This window comes from Lampetra fluviatilis, chromosome 27 (assembly GCF_964198595.1).
Source record: "Lampetra fluviatilis chromosome 27, kcLamFluv1.1, whole genome shotgun sequence".
In the NCBI taxonomy this organism is placed as follows: domain Eukaryota; kingdom Metazoa; phylum Chordata; class Hyperoartia; order Petromyzontiformes; family Petromyzontidae; genus Lampetra; species Lampetra fluviatilis.
In genome coordinates, this window is record NC_136301.1 from 3,201,302 (window position 1) to 3,221,609 (window position 20,308).

The 20,308-nt window shown below is 54.2% G+C and overlaps 1 protein-coding gene across 1 annotated transcript; it reads right to left on the reverse strand.

Moving 5' to 3' along the window:
* Positions 1–1,998: 1,998 nt before the first annotated feature.
* CHMP2A (charged multivesicular body protein 2A) lies at positions 1,999–14,068 on the reverse strand. Its single transcript, XM_078869064.1, has 6 exons — positions 13,817–14,068; positions 9,793–9,970; positions 8,166–8,345; positions 6,939–7,069; positions 6,360–6,421; positions 1,999–2,129 (listed from the first exon to the last, which is right to left on the reverse strand). The coding sequence occupies exons 2-6, from the start codon at positions 9,958–9,960 to the stop codon at positions 2,005–2,007; spliced, it is 666 nt and encodes a 221-aa protein (XP_078725190.1). The 5' UTR covers positions 9,961–9,970; positions 13,817–14,068; the 3' UTR covers positions 1,999–2,004.
* Between the last annotated feature and the right edge of the window lie 6,240 nt (positions 14,069–20,308).

A 20,308-nucleotide genomic window follows, 5' to 3' on the forward strand; every position in this document is an offset into this window, starting at 1 on the left:
ATTAACGACTGCACCGCATCATTCTCAAATTACATTTCGTTCTGCGCTTATCTCGATCACAGCCGAGAATCAGAACATTGCCTCGACCGTCACGTGACCCAACGTCGCCTCTCACGTCGCAGAGAGAGTGGGAAAGCGCTGCCCTCTTCGCTGTGTGTGTGTGGCTCAGAGAGGTCACTCGTTGAAGGGACCTCAGAGGTCGCTTTGCGATATCCGCTTGTGGTTCTGTGGGGGGGGGGGGAGGGGCGGGGTTGGCAATCTCCAACGGAGGAGTGGCGCTGCTCTGCCAGAGATCCGAACGGATTCCTCGCCCCCCCCCACCCCCACGAGGATGCAGACCGGAGACGACCGGAGACGACCGGAGACAAACAGAGACAAAAAAAACGGAGACAAAAAAAAACGGAGACAAAAAAAACGGAGAAGCTCCAACAACAAAAACGCGTTCCGATTATAGTACGAACGGGCTGTTTTAATGAAATGGCAGAAGCCTAAAAACTTTCAAACTGCAGCAAGCATCCGCAACAGCAAATATAAACGGGCAAGTGTCCCAAGCATGAACGTAAAACAACAAAAGCCACTTCCAAAACGAGCCAAGCTTTAGTGTGAAGCTATTTCACTATGTACATCACGTGTGTCAACGGGGAGTGGTGGACGTCAGCGGCGCAGCGGACCCAAGTTTCATTCACGACCGTGGCCAACATCAGCGGCAGATGATATCGGTCCTGGGCCTCCCCTAGATCGACCCGGCCTTAAAACGAGTAACCTGGTGCGTGGCCAGGCGTGCAGATCGTCACGCCAGCCTCCCCGCATAGGTGCCCCCGTACCATCCTGGACAGGCGCTTGCCAACAGCAGAGCCAGTTAACAACTACGGGGGGGGGGGGGTGGGGGGGCAGGCCGCTGCACAGCGCCCCACAAGGCCGGTGACACAGGTTCAATTCCGGACCATGGCCGTCACCGTTACGCCGGTTAGCATCCGAACCTGGCATGGATCACACCCGCGCCCCCCTCCACCCGCCCCCACCAAGGTCAACCCGACCTCAAACGCGTACTGGAAATGGTGCGCTGGTGGAAGTCGGCACGGGCTCAGCCGTCGCCGGCGCAAGCAACGAGCGTTCGCTTTCAAATGTGTCGAGACGACGGGACGCAGGTCGCTTGCCGCAGCGTGAAGAGGCTGCAAGGCGCCCCCCGCGGGCGCTGAAGGAGGTGGCTATGGAACGCAAATTGACTTTAATCTTGATTTGTCTTTCACCCGAAGACGATCGCTTGCTGTCGCGATCGAAACGTCGCGATCGGTTATTTGCATTTCATAATTTTTATTTTCTACCTACGTGACTTTACCTAAAGAACCAATGAGTACAAATGTACTTTTGTCCATTGTTATCGTCGTTATCGCCTGCTTAGCCACCACGTGTCCCAGGGGCCCCAAGGCAATGGCCAATGCGGTTTCTCCCAGCGCCATTTGTACTCGATGCGTGAGCGCCTCTCTCTCCGTTTGTCTGGCGCGACTCTAAACGCGCCGGCATCTACACGCTCCCCCCACCCCCATCCTCCTCTCAATTGGGATGAATCTCCTCGTGTTTGTGTCCAAGACCGTGGGATTCAGCCGAGGCGCCATTCATTGGTGCCGCTGCTCTCGACGCGAGATGCGTGAAGAGACTCGGTGTGCCGTGTGTCCGAGAGAACTGCCGTTGGGGCTTCAGCGTACGGCGAAGACTTCGGGGGCGAGCGTTCGGGGCGCAAGGGGCGCCGCGTTCGAGCGCACCGTGTCTAAGTATAAGTGTACCGCGCTGAGAATCCCAGCGTAACGCTTTAGACCTCGGGTGTCCCGTCAACGAGTCTCGGCGTGGCGCGTTAAAGCGCAACCCAGGATCTGCACCGGCACGTCACGAACACCACGAAGAGGCCTCACCCGCCACCTCCACGCCGACCCCCCCACCCCACCACAGCGCCACTCATCCCCCACCCCCCCCACCCCCCCCTTTCCCCTGCACCCCCCCCCCCCCCTAATCACGCCGCAGGTTGTTGAGTCGCTCTTCCAGGTCGGCGTCCGCGTCAGCAACGGCGGCGGCGGCGGCCTCGGCCTTCTTGCCTGCGGCCACGCTGAGCGAGCCGCCCGTGGCCGGCAGAGCTGCGGCGGGGTGGGGGGGGACACACGGAGAACACCGACACTCACAAAAAGACAAAGATCCCCGTGTAGCCTGAACAAACTGGAGGGGCAAGTGCTGTCAGCGAGCACCTACGAAGGCCGGCACAGTGGCACACGAGGGGGTGGGGTGGCCAGCATCGCGCCCGGCCGCCTTGTGTCTCTCCAGTGGCGATGTTTACACACCGCACCGGGTACTCATTTGAGGCTGAGTCGACCTAGGGGAGGCCCAGGACCGGTTCAGATAATCGTCACCGGCGTTGGCCGTGAGCGGGAATCGAACCCGGGTCGCCGGGTTCGTAGAGCCGCGCAGCGTAGCGCTAACCACTACACTACTGCACACACAGAACACCACCAGTCACGCACGCACAGATGGGACTACCAGCCACTCACAGCTGGGACCACCAGTCAAGCACACACAGAGAGTGTGGCGTGGTCAAACTGGTTGGCGCGCAGGTGCATGCGGGGGTCATTTACACACGGCCAACGTTGAGAGATTGGCGGCAGCCGATATAATGATTGGTAATTGATTTTTTGGGTTAGGTCGCATAATGGTCCGAGAAAAAAAAAATCTATTATGAATGTGTGTGTATATGTGTGTGAGTGAGTGTATGTGTGTGTTGTCATCTCAGTCAGGCAACCCATGGCACCTGGGTCTGTCCGGTGATCTCCTGCCAGCAGCGGGCGTTCGACACTTCCCGTGGTGGTCTCAACGTGCACATAGCCTGGCACAAGTGCCGTAGTGACGTCACCGCCACTTAGTGGCGAATGGCGGGTTGCTGTTGTTGATCGCTTGCGTTGTGCTGTGTATTATATACGTCGAACTAGGATCCATATCTAACAGAGAGGAGCCTTGCCTACAAATGTCTGGCAGCTCACCAGTGATGATCTGAACCGGTCCTGGGCCTCCACTAGGTTGAGTCGGCCTCAAATGGGTACCTCCACACCCACTCATCAAACCCCCCCCCCAATCACCAATCCCCCCCCACCCTCCCCCCGACCCATTCACCCACCCACCCACTCACTCACCCCCCCACCTGTGTGTTGTGTTATTTCTACCACGCACATTTACTGTTTGAATTCTCCCCATGGGTTCACACATCTTTTGCACAACAGAGCGCCGGGTTTGATCTGAAGAGATGCGGGCGGGGGGGGGCCAGGGAGAGTTTAGGGGGTGGGGGTGGCAAGGGGCGGGGTGGGGGCTGGGGGGCGATGTGTACGTTGTGCCAGCGGGCACACGCAGGGAGGGTTAATGTTCCAGGCAGAGGCCCTTTAACGGAGCAGCGAGCGAGAGAGAGTGTGAAAGAGGGAGGATGACAGGTCAAGCGTAAAACAGAGTTTTTTCTGTGGTTGAACATCAAACACGGTCCTTGCACACGGGCACGGGTATTTCTGTGTGTGCCTAAACTGCCCGTGCGTGTGTGTGTTGAGTGTGCGTGTGTGCATGCATATGTGCATGTTGAACGTGTGTCGAGTGTGCGCTCACGTGTGTGCGTGCCCGCGCGCGAGTCTCCCTGCAGCGGTTTGCGCGCTGCGCTACAAACCCCGGCGACCAGAGTTCGATTCCCGCTCACGGCCAACACCAGTTACAATTATCTGAACCGGTCCTGGGCCTCCCCTAGATCGAACTGGCCTTAAAAATAAGTACCTGGCACGATGTGTAAACATTGCCACTGGGAAGACAAAGGCGGCCGGGCATGGTGCTGGCCGCCCACCCCCTCTCGTGTGTCATAGGTGCTCGCGAACATCACTTGCCCCAACAGTCTGTTAAAGGCTATTAGGGGGATCTTAGTCTTTTTGAGTCTTACTGCCGCATGTGTGTGCGTGCGCGTGTGTGCGAGTCTTACTGTCGCGTGTGTGTGCGCGTGTGTGCGAGTCTGTCGCGTGTGTGTGTGTGCGCGTGTGTGCGAGTCTTTCGCGTGCGTGCGCGTGTGTGCGAGTCTTACTGTCGCGTGTGTGTGTGTGCGCGTGTGTGCGAGTCTGTCGCGTGTGTGTGCGCGTGTGTGCGAGTCTTACTGTCGCGTGTGTGTGTGCGCGTGTGTGCGAGTCTGTCGCGTGTGTGCGCGTGTGTGCGCGTGTGCGAGTCTTACTGTCGCGTGTGTGTGCGTGCGCGTGTGTGCGAGTCTTACTGTCGCGTGTGTGTGTGTGCGCGTGTGTGCGAGTCTGTCGCGTGTGTGTGCGTGCGCGTGTGTGCGAGTCTGTCGCGTGTGTGTGCGCGTGCGTGCGAGTCTTACTGTCGCGTGTGTGTGCGTGCAAGTCTTACTGCCGTGTGTGTGTGCGTGCGCGTGTGTGCAAGTCTTACTGCCATGTGTGTGTGCGTGTGTGTGTGTGCGCCTCAACAACTCCACCGCATGTCTCTCACCGGTCTAATCGTCCACCCCCCCTCCCACTCCCCACCACTGCCCCCACCCCACCACTGCCCCCCACCAATGCCGCCCCCCCCCCTCCCCCACTTGTGTTTTTATTGCGCGCTGGCACGCGACGCGCTGGCATTTAAACCAACGCCACCGTTGCACTTCCGGCAATGTGTGAGAATGCGATGTGCCATGTGCAGCACTGTCATAATGATAATGATGTCAAAGGGCGGGCGGGCGGCTGGGGGGGGTTGTTTTCCCATACTTCATCAGTGCAGGCCGTTGAAGACGTGGGGGGGGGGCAAGGAGGGAAGTCAGAGGAGAGGTGGACGGGGAGGGGAAGGACCGGCTCGGATATCGCTCGTCACCGATGTTAGCCACGCCCGGGAATCGAATTCAGGTCCTTAGCGCAGCGTGCCAATCCGCCCCGATCCGAACACCAGGTTTAGAAATCGGCCACATGCTGGAAATCTCCGAGGAATCTTCCGAGCTACGTGTCGGTAGCGCCGAGCTGCGTGTCGGTAGCGCAGGGCGCTTAGCGGTGCGCCGCTGCTACCGGCACCACTGGCGGCGCACGCCGGCGACCCCGCGCCGTGGAGGCAGCAGCGAGGGCTGGTGGGGGATCATCCAGCCGCACCCTGGCTAGCCAGGAGAAAGCGGTGCAGGCAAGTGCGGACTAAACGCCACCCGTTCCATCTGCATGGGATAGAGTGCTGCCCCCTCGCACGCGTTTGGCATTCTCTGGGCGATTCAGTTTCCTCCCACGTGTATTAACGCTCGTTAATCTACTGAAATTAGCTTAATATATAGAGGGCTGCAGAGCTCAGGCAATTGTTGATAGCACCGCCCTGGCTGCTGCTACCTCCCCCCGCTACTCGTCTGCGCTTCCGAGTCGCGCTCTCTCTCCGTTCGACGGCGATGATCGAATACCGGTGGGGAGGAGGGCAACGGCAGTGGCACAGCGGCACAAGTTGAAATTACAAATAACAACAACAATAACAATCATAAGAGACCCGAGAAAAGCCAGAACAGCTCCCATGCTGTAAACACGCGTCGAGGCTTCCGCGACATCGTCAGCCCGACGCGCGCGAGTCGTGCCGCGTCTACGAGCAGGCACTTGCCGTGTACGCACCGCGCCAAACCCCATCAAACGACGTAATTGTCTCCGCTTTTCTGATCCAATTACTCGCCGTTCTTTCCGCTCCGCGCGGCTCTCCGCGGGAGGGATTGAGGGCGAGCGGTCGGAGGGCGGCTCGGGGTCCCGGCGGTCGTGCGCGCGCTGCAGAGGTTCGTATCCGGCGGGGCCACCCTAGTTATTACTGCGGTGTGTGTTATCACTCGGTGGGTGGGTGGGTTCCCGGAGTGGTTGGGTGGATGGGCGAGTGTGGCTGGGCGGGTGGCTGGGTGGGTGGTTAAGTGGCTGGGTGGGTGGCTGCGTGGGTGAGTGTCTGGGTGGGTGTCTGGGTGGGTGTCTGGGTGGGTGTCTGGGTGGGTGGTTAAGTGGGTGGCTGGCTGGCTGCGTGGGAGGCTGGCTGCGTGGGTGGGTGTCTGGGTGGGTGTCTGGGTGGGTGTCTGGGTGGGTGTCTGGGTGGGTGTCTGGGTGGGTGTCTGGGTGGGTGGTTAAGTGGGTAGCTGGCTGGCTGCGTGGGTGGCTGGCTGCGTGGGTGGCTGGCTGCGTGGGTGGGTGTCTGGGTGGGAGTCTGGGTGGGTGTCTGGGTGGGTGTCTGGGTGGATGTCTGGGTGGGTGGGTGGCTGTGTGAGTGGGCGGGTGGCTGGGTGGGTGTCTGGGTGGGTGTCTGGGTGGGTGGCTGGGTGGCTGTCTGGGCGGGTGCTGGGTGAGTCGCGAAATGAAACAACTCACTCGAGAGTTCGTCCGTGAGGCCGAGTCCCAGCTCGTCCAGCACCTGGCTCACGATGGCATCACTGCACGCACGCACACACGCACACGCGCACACACACACGCACGCACGCACGCACGAAGCCAACGGTCAAAAATCGCTCGCCCCCCTCCCCACCACCACCTGTGTAGCATTCACCAGCCTGCTGGGGCAAGTGCTATTGGCGAGTAACACCGATGAAAGTGCCTATGACGGGGTGGGTGGCCAGCACTACGCCCGGCCACCTTTGCCTTCCCAGCGGCCATGTTTTTGTGACACACCGCACCGCGTAATCATTTAAGGCTGAGTCGATCTAGCGGAGGTCCAGGATCGCTTCTAATATCCACCACTGTTATAGGTCGCATGCAGGAATTGAATTCGGGTCTCCGGGTTCGTAGCGCAGTCCGCTAACCACAACATTACACTGCTCCCCGCAGCGCTGCACGGACACGCACACAGACACACGCGGAGACAGACACAACCAACAGCCGTCACCGCCGCCGTTCACCACGAGTGAGCGCTTTCCCCAACGCGGCGCACGCGACTCTCCCCCCCCCCCTCACCTCTCCTCCTCGTCGTCCTCATCGCCCATGGCGTCGTCGATGGCGTCGTTCATCATCTCCTCCTTCATGTCCATGATCTCCGACTGCTTCTCAAACTCCATCATGATCTTCTGGATCTGCGGCAGCTTGAGCTGGGTGGTGTGCGACAACACGCGCGCCGGCGGAGGGGAGTCATCGGTCACGAGCCGCGATGGGATCGCAAGGTGCAGACACGAATGCGGTGGAACCCCTTCTTAACGACCACCCCCCGTTAATCTTATTGGTTCTTTCGGTAAAGTCACGTAGAAGGGAAATAATAAAATCATAAAAATAAAACATGATAAAATAATTCTCACGACGTTTCGGCCACAACGCAAGCAGCCGTCCTCAGGTGAAGAACAGGTCTGTCGGAAAGACAGCGTCTGTCTTTCCGACAGTGTCTGACTGTCTTTCCGACAGACCTGTTCTTCACCTGAGGACGGCTGCTTGCGTTGTGGCCGAAACGTCGTGAGAATGTTATTATATTATGTTTTATTTTTATTATTTTATTATTTCCCTTCTACGTGACTTTACCGAAAGAATCAAGAAGATGAATCCCTGCAGTCACGAAAGCTTTAAATCGAAACACCCCTGTTAACTATGGGCCTCCATAGAGCCGCAGGCATAGGGTCGGCATTTCTTCTTTAACGCATTTCTTTTTTTAAATCCTTTATATTAAGTTCACTTGCTTGCTTGCTTGCGAGCTTGCTTGCTTACGACCATGCAAATCTTTCGGTCGTTTTTTAACCCACTTCCCGTGATCCAATCGAGCTGACATTTTCCACACAGACTCGTTGTGCGTGACAATTAATTTTCGTGAAAATTATTTTCCTAAATTTTACACTGTTTAGGGAATTTTTTTTAAATATTGAATTACCAATTGCTTAATTCTGGCAGACAATCATCTCACCCATAGGTGGCAGCCATCTCAAGCCAAAGGACGAGAGGACTCTAGCCGCCACGCATATAAAGGATTTAGAGTGAAAAACTTTGTTTTTACGGGTTAATTTTTTGCTTCATTGTTTGCACTTTTAGTTTTTTTCGTGTTATTTTAGTGACTCGGGTCACTTGCACAAAATCCGAGTCTCTAAAGTTGGTAAAACAAAAACTTGAAACTATAAACCCGGCCGATTCGTTCATCGATTAAGCGCGATTCTAACGCTCGCGAGACACGGCGCGTGCGAGGCAGCGGGGGCCCAGGGCACCTACTTGCTTGTTCATGGTGGCCATGGCCTTGGTGACGCCCTTCATGGCCTGCGCCATCGCGTTGTTGGACTTGAGCGTCTGGATCTTGAGGGACACGGCCTGGATGTTGGCTCGCATCATGATGAACTTCTTGACGTAGCGCCGCGTGCGCACCAGGTCCTTGGCCATGATCTTGACGGCGTCCTGTCGGGGGCGATGGGGTCAGGGCGATGGCGTCAGGGCGATGGGGGTCGGGGCGATGGGGGTCGGGGCGATGGGGGTCGGGGCGATGGGGGTCGGGGCGATGGGGGTCGGGGCGATGGGGGTCGGGGCGATGGGGGTCGGGGCGATGGGGGTCGGGGCGATGGGGGTCGGGGCGATGGGGGTCGGGGCGATGGGGGTCGGGGCGATGGGGGTCGGGGCGATGGGGGTCGGGGCGATGGGGGTCGGGGCGATGGGGGTCGGGGCGATGGGGGTCGGGGCGATGGGGGTCGGGGCGATGGGGGTCGGGGCGATGGGGGTCGGGGCGATGGGGGTCGGGGCGATGGGGGTCGGGGCGATGGGGGTCGGGGCGATGGGGGTCGGGGCGATGGGGGTCGGGGCGATGGGGGTCGGGGCGATGGGGGTCGGGGCGATGGGGGTCGGGGCGATGGGGGTCGGGGCGATGGGGGTCGGGGCGATGGGGGTCGGGGCGATGGGGGTCGGGGCGATGGGGGTCGGGGCGATGGGGGTCGGGGCGATGGGGGTCGGGGCGATGGGGGTCGGGGCGATGGGGGTCGGGGCGATGGGGGTCGGGGCGATGGGGGTCGGGGCGATGGGGGTCGGGGCGATGGGGGTCGGGGCGATGGGGGTCGGGGCGATGGGGGTCGGGGCGATGGGGGTCGGGGCGATGGGGGTCGGGGCGATGGGGGTCGGGGCGATGGGGGTCGGGGCGATGGGGGTCGGGGCGATGGGGGTCGGGGCGATGGGGGTCGGGGCGATGGGGGTCGGGGCGATGGGGGTCGGGGCGATGGGGGTCGGGGCGATGGGGGTCGGGGCGATGGGGGTCGGGGCGATGGGGGTCGGGCGGTGGGGGTCAGGGCGATGGGGGTCAGGGCGGTGGGGGTCAGGGCGATGGGGGTCAGGGCGATGGGGGTCAGGGCGATGGGGTCGGGGCGATAAGAAACGCGACAAGGGAGATGGACACGGGGGACAGAGACGCGCAGAGTGCGAAAGACACGGGCAGGAATAACGAGACACACAGAAACAGCGAGACAGAGAGAGAGCCACACACGAAGAAAGTAAGACACAGAGACCAAGACACAGAGACACAAATAGAGAGACAGCGATGAGAGACAAATACAAAAACAGAAAGATCCACACACGAAGGGCGTAAGACACACAGAGAAACAGAGCTGAGACAAAAATAGAGACACAGAGAGAGATATGGAGAAATAGAGGCACGTACACAGAGAGAGAGTGTGTCCGTCACATGGAGATCGGCACGTGCTATTCCCAAACTCAAAAGTTGCCGACCCTTATCCTCCTCCTCCTCCACCCTGCACACGTGTCCCACCCATCACAACCTCCCGCGATTCCCCACTACACCCACAGCGCTTTCCTCCCATGTCCTATTCCCAACCGCCACCAAACGATTTCCATGCGCCCTCACCATCTGGCCGGCTTTGGCCATCTTCTTGATGTCAGCGATGATCTTCTTCTCCTGCATCTCCAGCTTCTGTCTCTCGCGGTCCATGTCCCTCATGGCGCGCGTGAGGGCTCGCTGGTTCTGCCGAAGCATCTGCTCTGGGGTCTTTCTCTTTCCAAACAGGCGGTCCATGGCTGCGTCTCTGCAGAAACAACGACGACGAGAACACCACCCAGCACCCACGGTAAGTCGACAGGCAGCTCACGCGTGGTGGGGTTAAGTGTGGGTACGCTACCCCCCACCAGAGGTCGCAATCGGGTACCCGATACCCGTACCCTACCCGATACCCGGCTACCCGTACCCGTTTGCGACCCTGGTGCGGCCGGGTACGGGTATGGGTAAGGAATCAAAGCCCGTTTGAGACCGCTACCCCCCACTTCCGACTAAAATTCCACTGGAAATTATTTACCGGTTCCTGACTTCGCGGAAACCGGTAATCGGTTCCCCAACCAGTTTCCTCAGTCACACGTGCCGAGCAGGTTTTCCCTGGCTGTGCCGTAGAGTGCTCCGATGTGTCTTTGGGGGTTTAAAAAATAAAACAAAAATAAATGAGCGGAGATGGAAAGGGGGGCTGGGACGAGCAGTCTATGGAGTCAGGCCCCTTCATAATGCTGCCCCCCTCCCATCGCCTCCCCACACACATCCTGCCCTGTCAGCAAAGAGCAGTCCACTCGTAAAGACAAGGCCACTCCATCGTTACGTCCAAAGTCGACAGATGAACTCAGATTAAAGCCCACAGGGGAACATTAAAGCTGGCGCGCGTGCATGCCGCAGATACAAGTGAGGTTGGCCTGCTCTGTTTAACCAAGCGAGAACTCCAAGAGAGCGTCAAGACGTGTGTTCATCACGCTGCCCTCGCAGGAACAAAACTGGGATCGTACGGACGACCTCCTCTGTGCTCAGGAGGGCCATTGGCAAACAAACAAAAAACACATCGCCAGCGTTGTGGACCGTTCCCCTCTTAGCACCGCGGCGCGCGCGTCTGTGTCCTGCGTATCTGTGCACTGCGGTCACCGCAATATGACAAGCCACGTGAACTTTATGACGCATTCAAAAATAATTTCACCCCCCCCCCGTCACTGAAAGAATAAAAACCGAATGCGGAATGGGAGTGCCAGAACGAGGACGCAGGGCAAACCGTGTGATGGGGCAAGAGAGTCTTCTTGGTTCTTTCGGTTAAGTCACGTAGAAGGAAAATAATAAAAATAAAACATTATATAATACAATTCTCACGACGTTTCGGCCACAACGCAAGCAGCCGTCACTCAGGTGAAGAACAGGTCTGTTGGAAAGACAGCGTCTGAATGAACACCACCAAGCTTGGCAGCGTATATTTAAGCTGGGTTAGGGGAGGAAGGGCGCCTTGACAAAGAGAGATTCACACACACACGAAGCGACATCATCGACGGCAAGCAAGCCCTCTCGTGTTCACGTGAGCTGGGAGTCGAGACTCGGTCGAACCACACTTTCGAAAACGTTCAATACACAAAGCGGCAACGAACTCCGCATTCCTCGACGCAGACCTGGGAATTGAACTCTTTTTTTAACACGCTTTTTATTTAACTCACTCTGTCTGTTGTTGTCGTTGTTGTTGTCGTTGTTGTCGTTGTCGTATCCTCAAATCTTGTAACTCAATTTTAACCCACTTCCCAATGTGGTATCGACTGCAAACTTGGTATACTTATGTCATACTGATGACAATACTATACTCTATCATGAAAAAAATATGTATTTTATTACCATTATTTTTTATATGTTATGTTTCGGCTTGGGTCTAATTGTCCACGCTCAACTGACGTTGGCTGTAATTGGCCACGGCCCTTTACGTTATGCCAAGCTTCGGGGCCACTTCCTGGAGTCGTGGAGTTATTTCATTACTAGCACATCTCATAAAAGCGTGTTTTAAAAAAAGTAATTTTTAAATATTACTTATTAGGCGCTAGAATAGCCGCGGACACAGCAAAAGCCTGTCGCACAGAACGTCGGCAGGGCTGTCGAAACGACGCTGAATGGCTGTCGCTGCGTTGTTTGTCATCGCGACTGCCCTGCCGGTCAGCCGGGGGGGGGGGGGGTCGGTCACGTTACCCACTGCGCCTCCGATTGGGGAAACACGTCCGGTGGGTGACGTCGGCCGTAACGTTGTGACGACGTTGGGTGCTCACTCGCCATATGGCGCAAGAGTTTGTGTATTGAGTCATGCTTTTGCAATGATGACACCACCACCCGCGCTATTTATAGAAGCGGTGGGGTTTATAAATAAATAAAATACTCACATCTCCAAAGTTTTTTTTGGGGTCGTACAGCGCGGATATTGTCGAGGAACAAAGACGAAAACACGTGGAAGAGGAGGCCAAATACCCTCATACCTGTCAACCCCTTATCAGTGCCGCCTACCTTATTAGATCAATTCAGACCGTATTGGTGCACTTATAAATCTCAGCGTTCATCCTACAGAGTCCCATCGCAAGTAGAGAAACACAAATAGACACAAAATATTATTTATTTGCCCGTATTGAAACGGCTGTACGACTTTATGGACCTGAAATACGACATTTTCCTGCACGAAAATACGTGGTAACCCGTATGTGACAAGCATGCACTGCCCCAGTGTCTCTGTATCTCACCGCCAGTGTCTCTGTACCGGTGTTTCACTACCATACCATTAAATTTCGATTTAAAGCTTTCGTGACTGCAGGGATTCATCTTCTCGGTTCTCTCGGTAAAGTCACGTAGGTAAAAAATGAAATAAAAATAATAAAAATAAAATAATAAAAATCACGACGTTGCGGAGGCAACATAAGTCTCCGTCATCAGGTGGGACCGTCACAGCTACATTTCTCACTTGATACAGCAAATTTAGCTGTGACGGTCCTACCTGATGACGAAGACTTGTGTTGCCTTTGAAACGTCGTGATTTTTATTATTTTATTTTTATTAAAAAATAATAAAAGAATAAAAATAAAACATAATAAAATACAATACCATACCCTTGTCAGTGGCCCCTACCTTATTACAGACCAACTCAGACCGTATTGATCACCCCGTGCCCCCTTATGAATCTCAACGTTTATCCGACAAAGTCCCATCACGAGTAGAGAGACACAATTAGAGACAATTGTTGTTGTTGCTGCCCGCATTGACACGGCTCTACGCCGCATGGACAACGAAAACTCAATGTCCATGTGCAAGAACACGCGGCTTGTCAACCTGTAAAGGGTTCACCAGCTGTGAAACCCTCCAGAGCCCCTGTTGCGCTAACCGCTGCGCTAACCGCTGCGCCACCGCTCCCCCCATACTTGCCAAGTCGCCACTAAGTGGCGGTGACGTCACAAAGGCCCTCGTGCCATGCTAGGTGCACCAGCACCATCACCACCACCCCCCGGTAAGTTGCCATGGAGATAGAGCACGAGCGAGGGCGTCTTACGGGCAGTGGCGATCGACCACGCACACAGCAGCAACAACAACAACAGCAGCAGCAACAACAACAACAACAGCAACAACAACAACAGCAGCAGCAACAAAACAACAGCAGCAGCAACAACAACAACAGCAGCAGCAGCAACAACAACAACAGCAACAACAACAACAGCAGCAGCAACAACAACAACAGCAGCAGCCGCCATTCGCCACTAAGCGGCGGTGACGTCACCACGGCGCCTCTGTGCCAGGCTAGGTGCATTTGCGACGCCAAATAAACGTGGACACCCCCCCCCCCCCCCTGGTGGGGGTCTTACGTCGGGGTCCGTACGGGGGGGGAGGGGGGCGAGCGAGCGACCCACTGAGACCCGCGTCACGCTCGCGGGAGAGGGGGGGGTGGGGTGGTTGCAGGCGTCGTCCCTTCGCCCATCGCAAACACCTCGGCCACGACGCCGACGAGGAAGACGACGACGGCGGCGGTAGCAGCAGCCCCCTCTAAAGACGGGCTGCTGCGTCCATCGAAAGGTTGGGGTGGGGGGGTGTGGTGGGAGAGGGGCGCGCACACACGCACCTCAAAAGCTGTCCGCTCGCCTCGCGATAACTTCCACAGCAGCAGTGGTAACAGCAGCGGCGGCGAGGAACGTGGGACGGCGACAGGAATGCGACAGCGGCGACGCGGAGTGAGTGGCCAGGAGGAGCGCGGTGAGGCGGCGGCGGCGGCGAGGGGGAGAGATGCGCGTCAAAGGCCTCCACGAGCACCACCAGCACCACAGCCTCTTCGTCTTCTGCTGCTTCTTCTTCCGGGTTTACGTCGCGAGGGGCGGGGCGCGGCGTGACGTCACCGAGGCGCGTCACGAGGCGCGGCCGCGTGACCGACGCGGGAGGTAGGTAGGGGGGGTGAGGGGTGGGGGTGGCGTGGGGAGGAGGGGGTGGGGGGGACGCTGGTACATTTCATAATAGCGTGCTTAAAAAAATATATGTTATTTATTTATGAGGAGTACCGCACTGATTGTAACAGTTACAGAGACTCCTCTACTTACGAACTTTCAGAGATGCGAACAAACCTGTCCGTATGTCCAGTCGCCTGTTCGGAACGAGAGTCGTAAGTTCAACCGCCGTGCAATAAATGGCGGTGGTGGCATCTGCATCTGCAGAACGTGAAAAACCAGTGACATCTACATCTGCGGAACGCGAAGACCAGTGGCATCTACATCTGCAGAACTTGAAGACCCAGTGGCATCTACATCTACAGAACGTGAAGAATCAGTGGCATCTAAATCTGCAGAACATGAATAACCAGTGGCATCTAAATCTGCAAAACGTGAATAACCAGTGGCATCGAAATCTGCAGAACGTGAATAACCAGTGCCATCTACATCTGCAGAACATGAATAACCAGTGGCATCTACATCTGCAGAACGTGAATAACCAGTATGCATCTACATCTGCAGGAGATTATACAACTCCTTAAGCCATTCCCCGTGTTTAGTGTACACGCCGTACACCATGTTTGCAATCGACAGGAGTAAAGTTGGACTTATGAACACATCGAGTTACGAACAGACCTCTGAAACCGAACTCGTTCGTAAGTAGAGGCGTGCCTGAATAGGGCCATCTTGACAACGACTCAGTGTGGCAAAAAAACATTCTGGCAAAATGTATTCAACATCGCCTTGCCAGGCACGCTGAATGTGATTATGTGTGGACCGGTGGTTGCTATAAAACAAAAAAAAACTGCGTTACGAACACGGCGACCCGAGTTCGATTCCGAACTCGGCAAGCCGAGTTCCATTCTGGATCACGGCCAACACCAATTACGATTATCTAAATCGGTCCTGCGCCTCCCCTAGGTCCACTCAGCCGAAAATGAGTACCTCGTGCGATGTGCAAACATCACCACTAGGGCGTGGTGCTGGCCACCCACCTCCTCGTGTGCCGTTCTGGCCTTCATATGAGCTCGCTAACAGCACTTGGCCCAACAGTCTGTGAAGGCTATAAGGCGGATTTTTGTCTTTTTTGGAGCGGTGGTGCAGTGGTTAGCACACTGTGTTATGAACTATGGCGTTGTGGGATGTAATTAGCATGAATGACGCTATCTACAATGACGTTGTTATTATTATATGGCAGCAGAGGAGACGGAGCAACTTCTCACTGCGATGTATTTAACAAAACACTGCAGTTGCGTGACCCGTACGAATCATCGCACCTCCGATTAGCACGGTTCGGCTACGTACGGTGCGAAAGAAGTGCAACATACACCGTAGGATGATTTTTTTTCCCCCCTTTAATCTTACACCTGGCTTTTTGTGCACCGGGCATATAAGGTACTCATAAATGATGAACGAGTAATTTCAGTAATTCATTAAACATATCATTCCCAAAAACAGTGGGTTCATTGCAGGTTGCCGTGGCTTGTGCCGGGCCAGATTCCAATTGTGGTTTTCTCTATTATTAATAACATCACGCACGACTTAAATTAATTACATTGGCCTCATACACGCCGTGATTTATGGCCAATGCGGTTAAGGGTTTGAGGGCCGCAATAATGGACGGGATTTGTATTGGATGTGATGCGCGTGGCACGTGGCGTGCGTGTTTACTTCTGGAAATGCGAGAAACAGTGGCGCGGTGGTTACCACCACTGAACCCGGCAACCCGAGTTCGGTTCCCGCTCACGGTCAACATCCGTGACGGAACATCTCGAACTGGCCTCCTCGGGATCGACTGAGCTTCTTGGTTCTTTCGGTAAAGTCACGTTAGAAGGGAAGTAATAAAATAATACAAATAAAACGTAATAAAATAATTCTCACGACGTTTCGGCCACAACGCAAGCAGCCGTCCTCAGGTGAAGACCAGGTCTGTCGGGGAGACAGCGTCTGAAACGTCGTGAGAATTATTGTATTATGTTTTATTTTTATTATTTTATTACTTCCCTTCTACGTGACTTTACCGAAAGAACCAAGAAGATGAATCCCTGCAGTCACGAAAGCTTTAAATCGAAATTTATTTTATTATGTTTTATTTTTATTATTTTATTACTTCCCTTCTACGTGACTTTACCGAAAGAACCAAGAAGATGAATCCCTGCAGTCACGAAAGCTTTAAATCGAAATTTATTTTATTATGTTTATTTTTATTATTTTATTACTTCCCTTCTACGTGACTTTACCGAAAGAACCAAGAAGATGAATCCCTGCAGTCACGAAAGCTTTAAATCGAAAAATCGACTCAGCTGTTCGCAGAGCGCCGACTGCTGCGGTGTGTAAACAGCAGCGTTAGGGAGACAAAGGCGGCCGGGCGTGATGTTGGCCCTCCCACCCCCTTGAGTCTGTGAAATACTGTTCAGCAGATCTTTGTCTTTGCTGCTGGAAACATCTTGAGAATCCAAGAGATAACGATGAGCGGTGGTGCAGTGAAGAAATCACGTGACCACGGGGAGAAAGACACGCAAACTCCAAATATGCTGGCGTCGGGATCGAACCTACGACCTCCTGTATACCAGGCGAGGGAGTTAACATCTCGCCTCCGCGACGTCCTCTCATCGCGTCCCAGCAGCAGACCTCGGACATTGGCATCTAGCTCATGAGCATATCTGCCAACGCAGAAGTATCGCCAATATAACGCGTCTCTGTCTTGTAGTTGTTGTTGTTGTTTGACTTTGCATCCCACTGGGATTTTTGCACACAGCGTTGGTGTACGGTGCTTTTTCTGCAATATTTTGCTGTCTTTTCTTGGATTTTCTGTTTGCACTCAGTCACTTTAAGATGTTTTCTTGTTCATGTTTTTGTTTTTTGTTTGTTGCGGTTGCACCCGATTCAAGAGCCGAATGGCTCACAGGGCTATACCTAATAAATTAAACTTGAAAACTTGAAATACAAAGCGAGGATGCCTCCACTTATTGCACTGGCTTGGGCTGGTTGATTTCGATCGATCAGGTGATTGGTTCGATTTTCCGCCGCTTTTAAGTGTCACCATCTTGCCAAGTGGAACCATAAAACACCCCCAAGTATTTCCACGGACAGCGTCAATGGGCGCTCCGTGAGTTACGGTGGCACGTGCGTCATCTTTCATCTCGCTCGCGGTGCCTCGGGGCGGCGGGGGGCGGGGTGAGAGCCTCCGTTACGAGATATTTACATGGTTACTTTCGTGATGGCGATCGGGGCAAGGAGAGGTATTTCTAAAGGTATTAAATACGCTCCGGCCTCGAAGGTATTCTTACTACGCTTACTTACCCCCTGCATGAGAGAAACATCACGGAGTCTACGGACCTCATTTATCAGGAGGGTCCTGCCAGTTTGTATTTTTCTCACAGCAGAGGGCGAGGTTGCTAGTCGTCATCCCGATTGAGTCATTTACAGCGGTAATCTCTGGTGCTTTCGGTAAAGTCACGTAGATATAAATAAAATAATGAAATAAAATAAAACACGACGTTTCGGGTCGCGACAAGCGTCCGTCTTCAGGAGAGAAAAATTAACCCGTAAAAACAAAGTTTTTCACTATAAATCCTTTATATGCGTGGCGGCTAGAGTTCTCTCGTCCTCTGGCTTGAGATGGCTGCCACCTATGGGTCAGATGATTGCATTGCACCATTAAGCAATTGGTAATTAAATATAATATTTTTGTCCTAAAAAGTGTACAATTTTGGAAAAAAAAATTCACGAACATTAATTGTCACGCACAACGAGTCTGTGTGCAAAATGTCAGCTCGATTGGATCACGGGAAGTGGGTTAAAAAACGACCGAAAGATTTGCACGGTCGTAAGCAAGCAAGCGGACTTAATATAAATGATTTAAAAAGACGGACGCTTTTGTTGCGACCGAAAAGTCTTGTTTTAGTTTATTATTATTTTCTACCCACGTGACTTTACTGAAGGAACTAGAGAAGTGTGGATTCCTGCAGTCACGAAAGCTTCAAATCAAGATAAATTTACAGCTATATGAGTTTTTTTCCCCCCAGCATTCGAATGTTTGGCCAACACACCGGTGACATTGTGTGGTGTTGTTTGAGCGATTCGAGGAAACCTGTGAAACCCAGAGGAGACCCCCAGACCAGGGGGAGAGAATACAAACTCCACGCGGTAAGGCGCGCCCGAGTCGGGGAATTTAAATGCACCGGCGAGACAACTTCTGTCGTTAAGACGTGGGCCGCGTTACAGCCAGACGAATGTGATCATCTCGTGTACAGCTACAACGCGTTATAAAGACGCGCCACACACTCACGGCCGTGCTACCACTGAAGGCCTCTCCCCCCTACACCAATGCTGCACACACACGCACGCGTCCCAACCCAACGCGATCGTCCTCGTCAAATCGCCTCTAAAACACCACCACCCATCTGCAATCTCATCTTCCCAAGCTCCTAAGTTGCCCCCACTCCTAATCCTCCCCCCCCGTCCTTGCAACACGCGCGCGCCCCGCGCAGCACGAAATCGATTTCGCCCGACTCTGCATCCACGTCGCTCACCTTGCCCACCTTCTCCTCCGATCGTTGGCAGTTGCCTCTCCTCGCCTGCCTCGCGATGACATTCCTCGGCATCCGTCTCGGACACCCGTGCTCGGGTAGCACGGTGGGTGGCGCAGTGGCTTTCGCTCGTACCCCGGACCGAGATGGCCCTGGGTTTGATATCCAACTTTGGGGTATTTTCTGCGTGGAGTTTTATGCTCCCAACACCCCCGTTCCTCCGGGTTCCATCCCATGGCGCAATACAAAAAAAAACACACACAGTGGAACCGGTGTGTCGGCCAAAACCAAAACCACATCCCAATGCTGAAAAACGACCTGAAAATCACTCGGTTGAGATCACACGTGGCAAGCAGCAGCAGTAGCTGCTGCATTGTCCCCCCCCCCGCGCCACCACTCCCCCCTCTGCCGCGAAAACCGGGCAGGAGCCTCCCGACAACGAGTCTTGTGACTCGGCGAGGCTCTCCTGGGTAAGCGAAGACAACCTTGCCGCCAAACTTCATTGCGTGCTACTCGTTAATCGGTGTGGGGGGGGGCGTGCCTCGTCCACGCTTCGTTTCCATTCCCGACGGCCCCACACAATCACGGCTGGAGGCGCGTTTCCGAATTGCGCGCAATGTTTTTATTCGTCGGTGCATTCGTTTATAGCGGTGATTTTTTTTTGTGTTTGTTTGTTTGTTTCATTTCACGATCGCCTCGCCATCGTTGCAGGCGCATTGAAGTCACGACTCTAAAAAGTCTGCGTGCGTTCGAACAGAATGCTCACGACGCGTCCGGCGTCGTCAGGCACCATCATCGTACCACCCACGACGGCGCCGTCGTTTCGGCCGCGTCTCCGCCGTGGAGTGAGTGAGTCGACGGTGTACAGAGAGAAAGATGAACGCGAAGCGGAGCTCGTTTGATTGCCCGTGACCGTTAAAGAATTTTAATTCAGCGTTGGACGTGTATTTTTTTATTCTAGATTTGAAGCTTTCGTGACTGCAAGGATTCATACTCTTAGTTTTTTCGGTAAAGTCACGTAGGTAAAAAATGAAATAAAAATAATAAAAATAAAATAATAAAAATCACGACGTTGCGGAGGCAACATAAGTCTCCGTCATCAGGTGGGACCGTCACAGCTACATTTCTCACTTGATACAGCAAATTTAGCTGTGACGGTCCCACCTGATGACGAAGACTTGTGTTGCCTTTGAAACGTCGTGATTTTTATTATTTTATTTTTATTAATTTTAATTTCATTTTTTACCTACGTGACTTTACCGAAAAAACTAAGAGTATTTATTTATTCCTGGGCATACCACTCGGCGCTAAAGCAGACAGCAAGCACGACTGCATTTCGCGATTCGCGTCGAAAGGCTCTCACGTCAAACATTTCGTTTCTACTTCCATATCCCCGTTCATAAATAAATATTGCCTACATCATGGGACCTCCTTTGCCAGTACCAAAATATGAGAATAGGGTTTCCCCCTTTTTTCTGCCAACAAAACAGCTGTGTTAAGATGTTAAAACACCAAACTAAAACCTTTTACAAGGAATCATGTTTGCATTAACCACAATGCTTGTGGTCAGAATGCAAATACAAAACGTACTCTGATCGTATT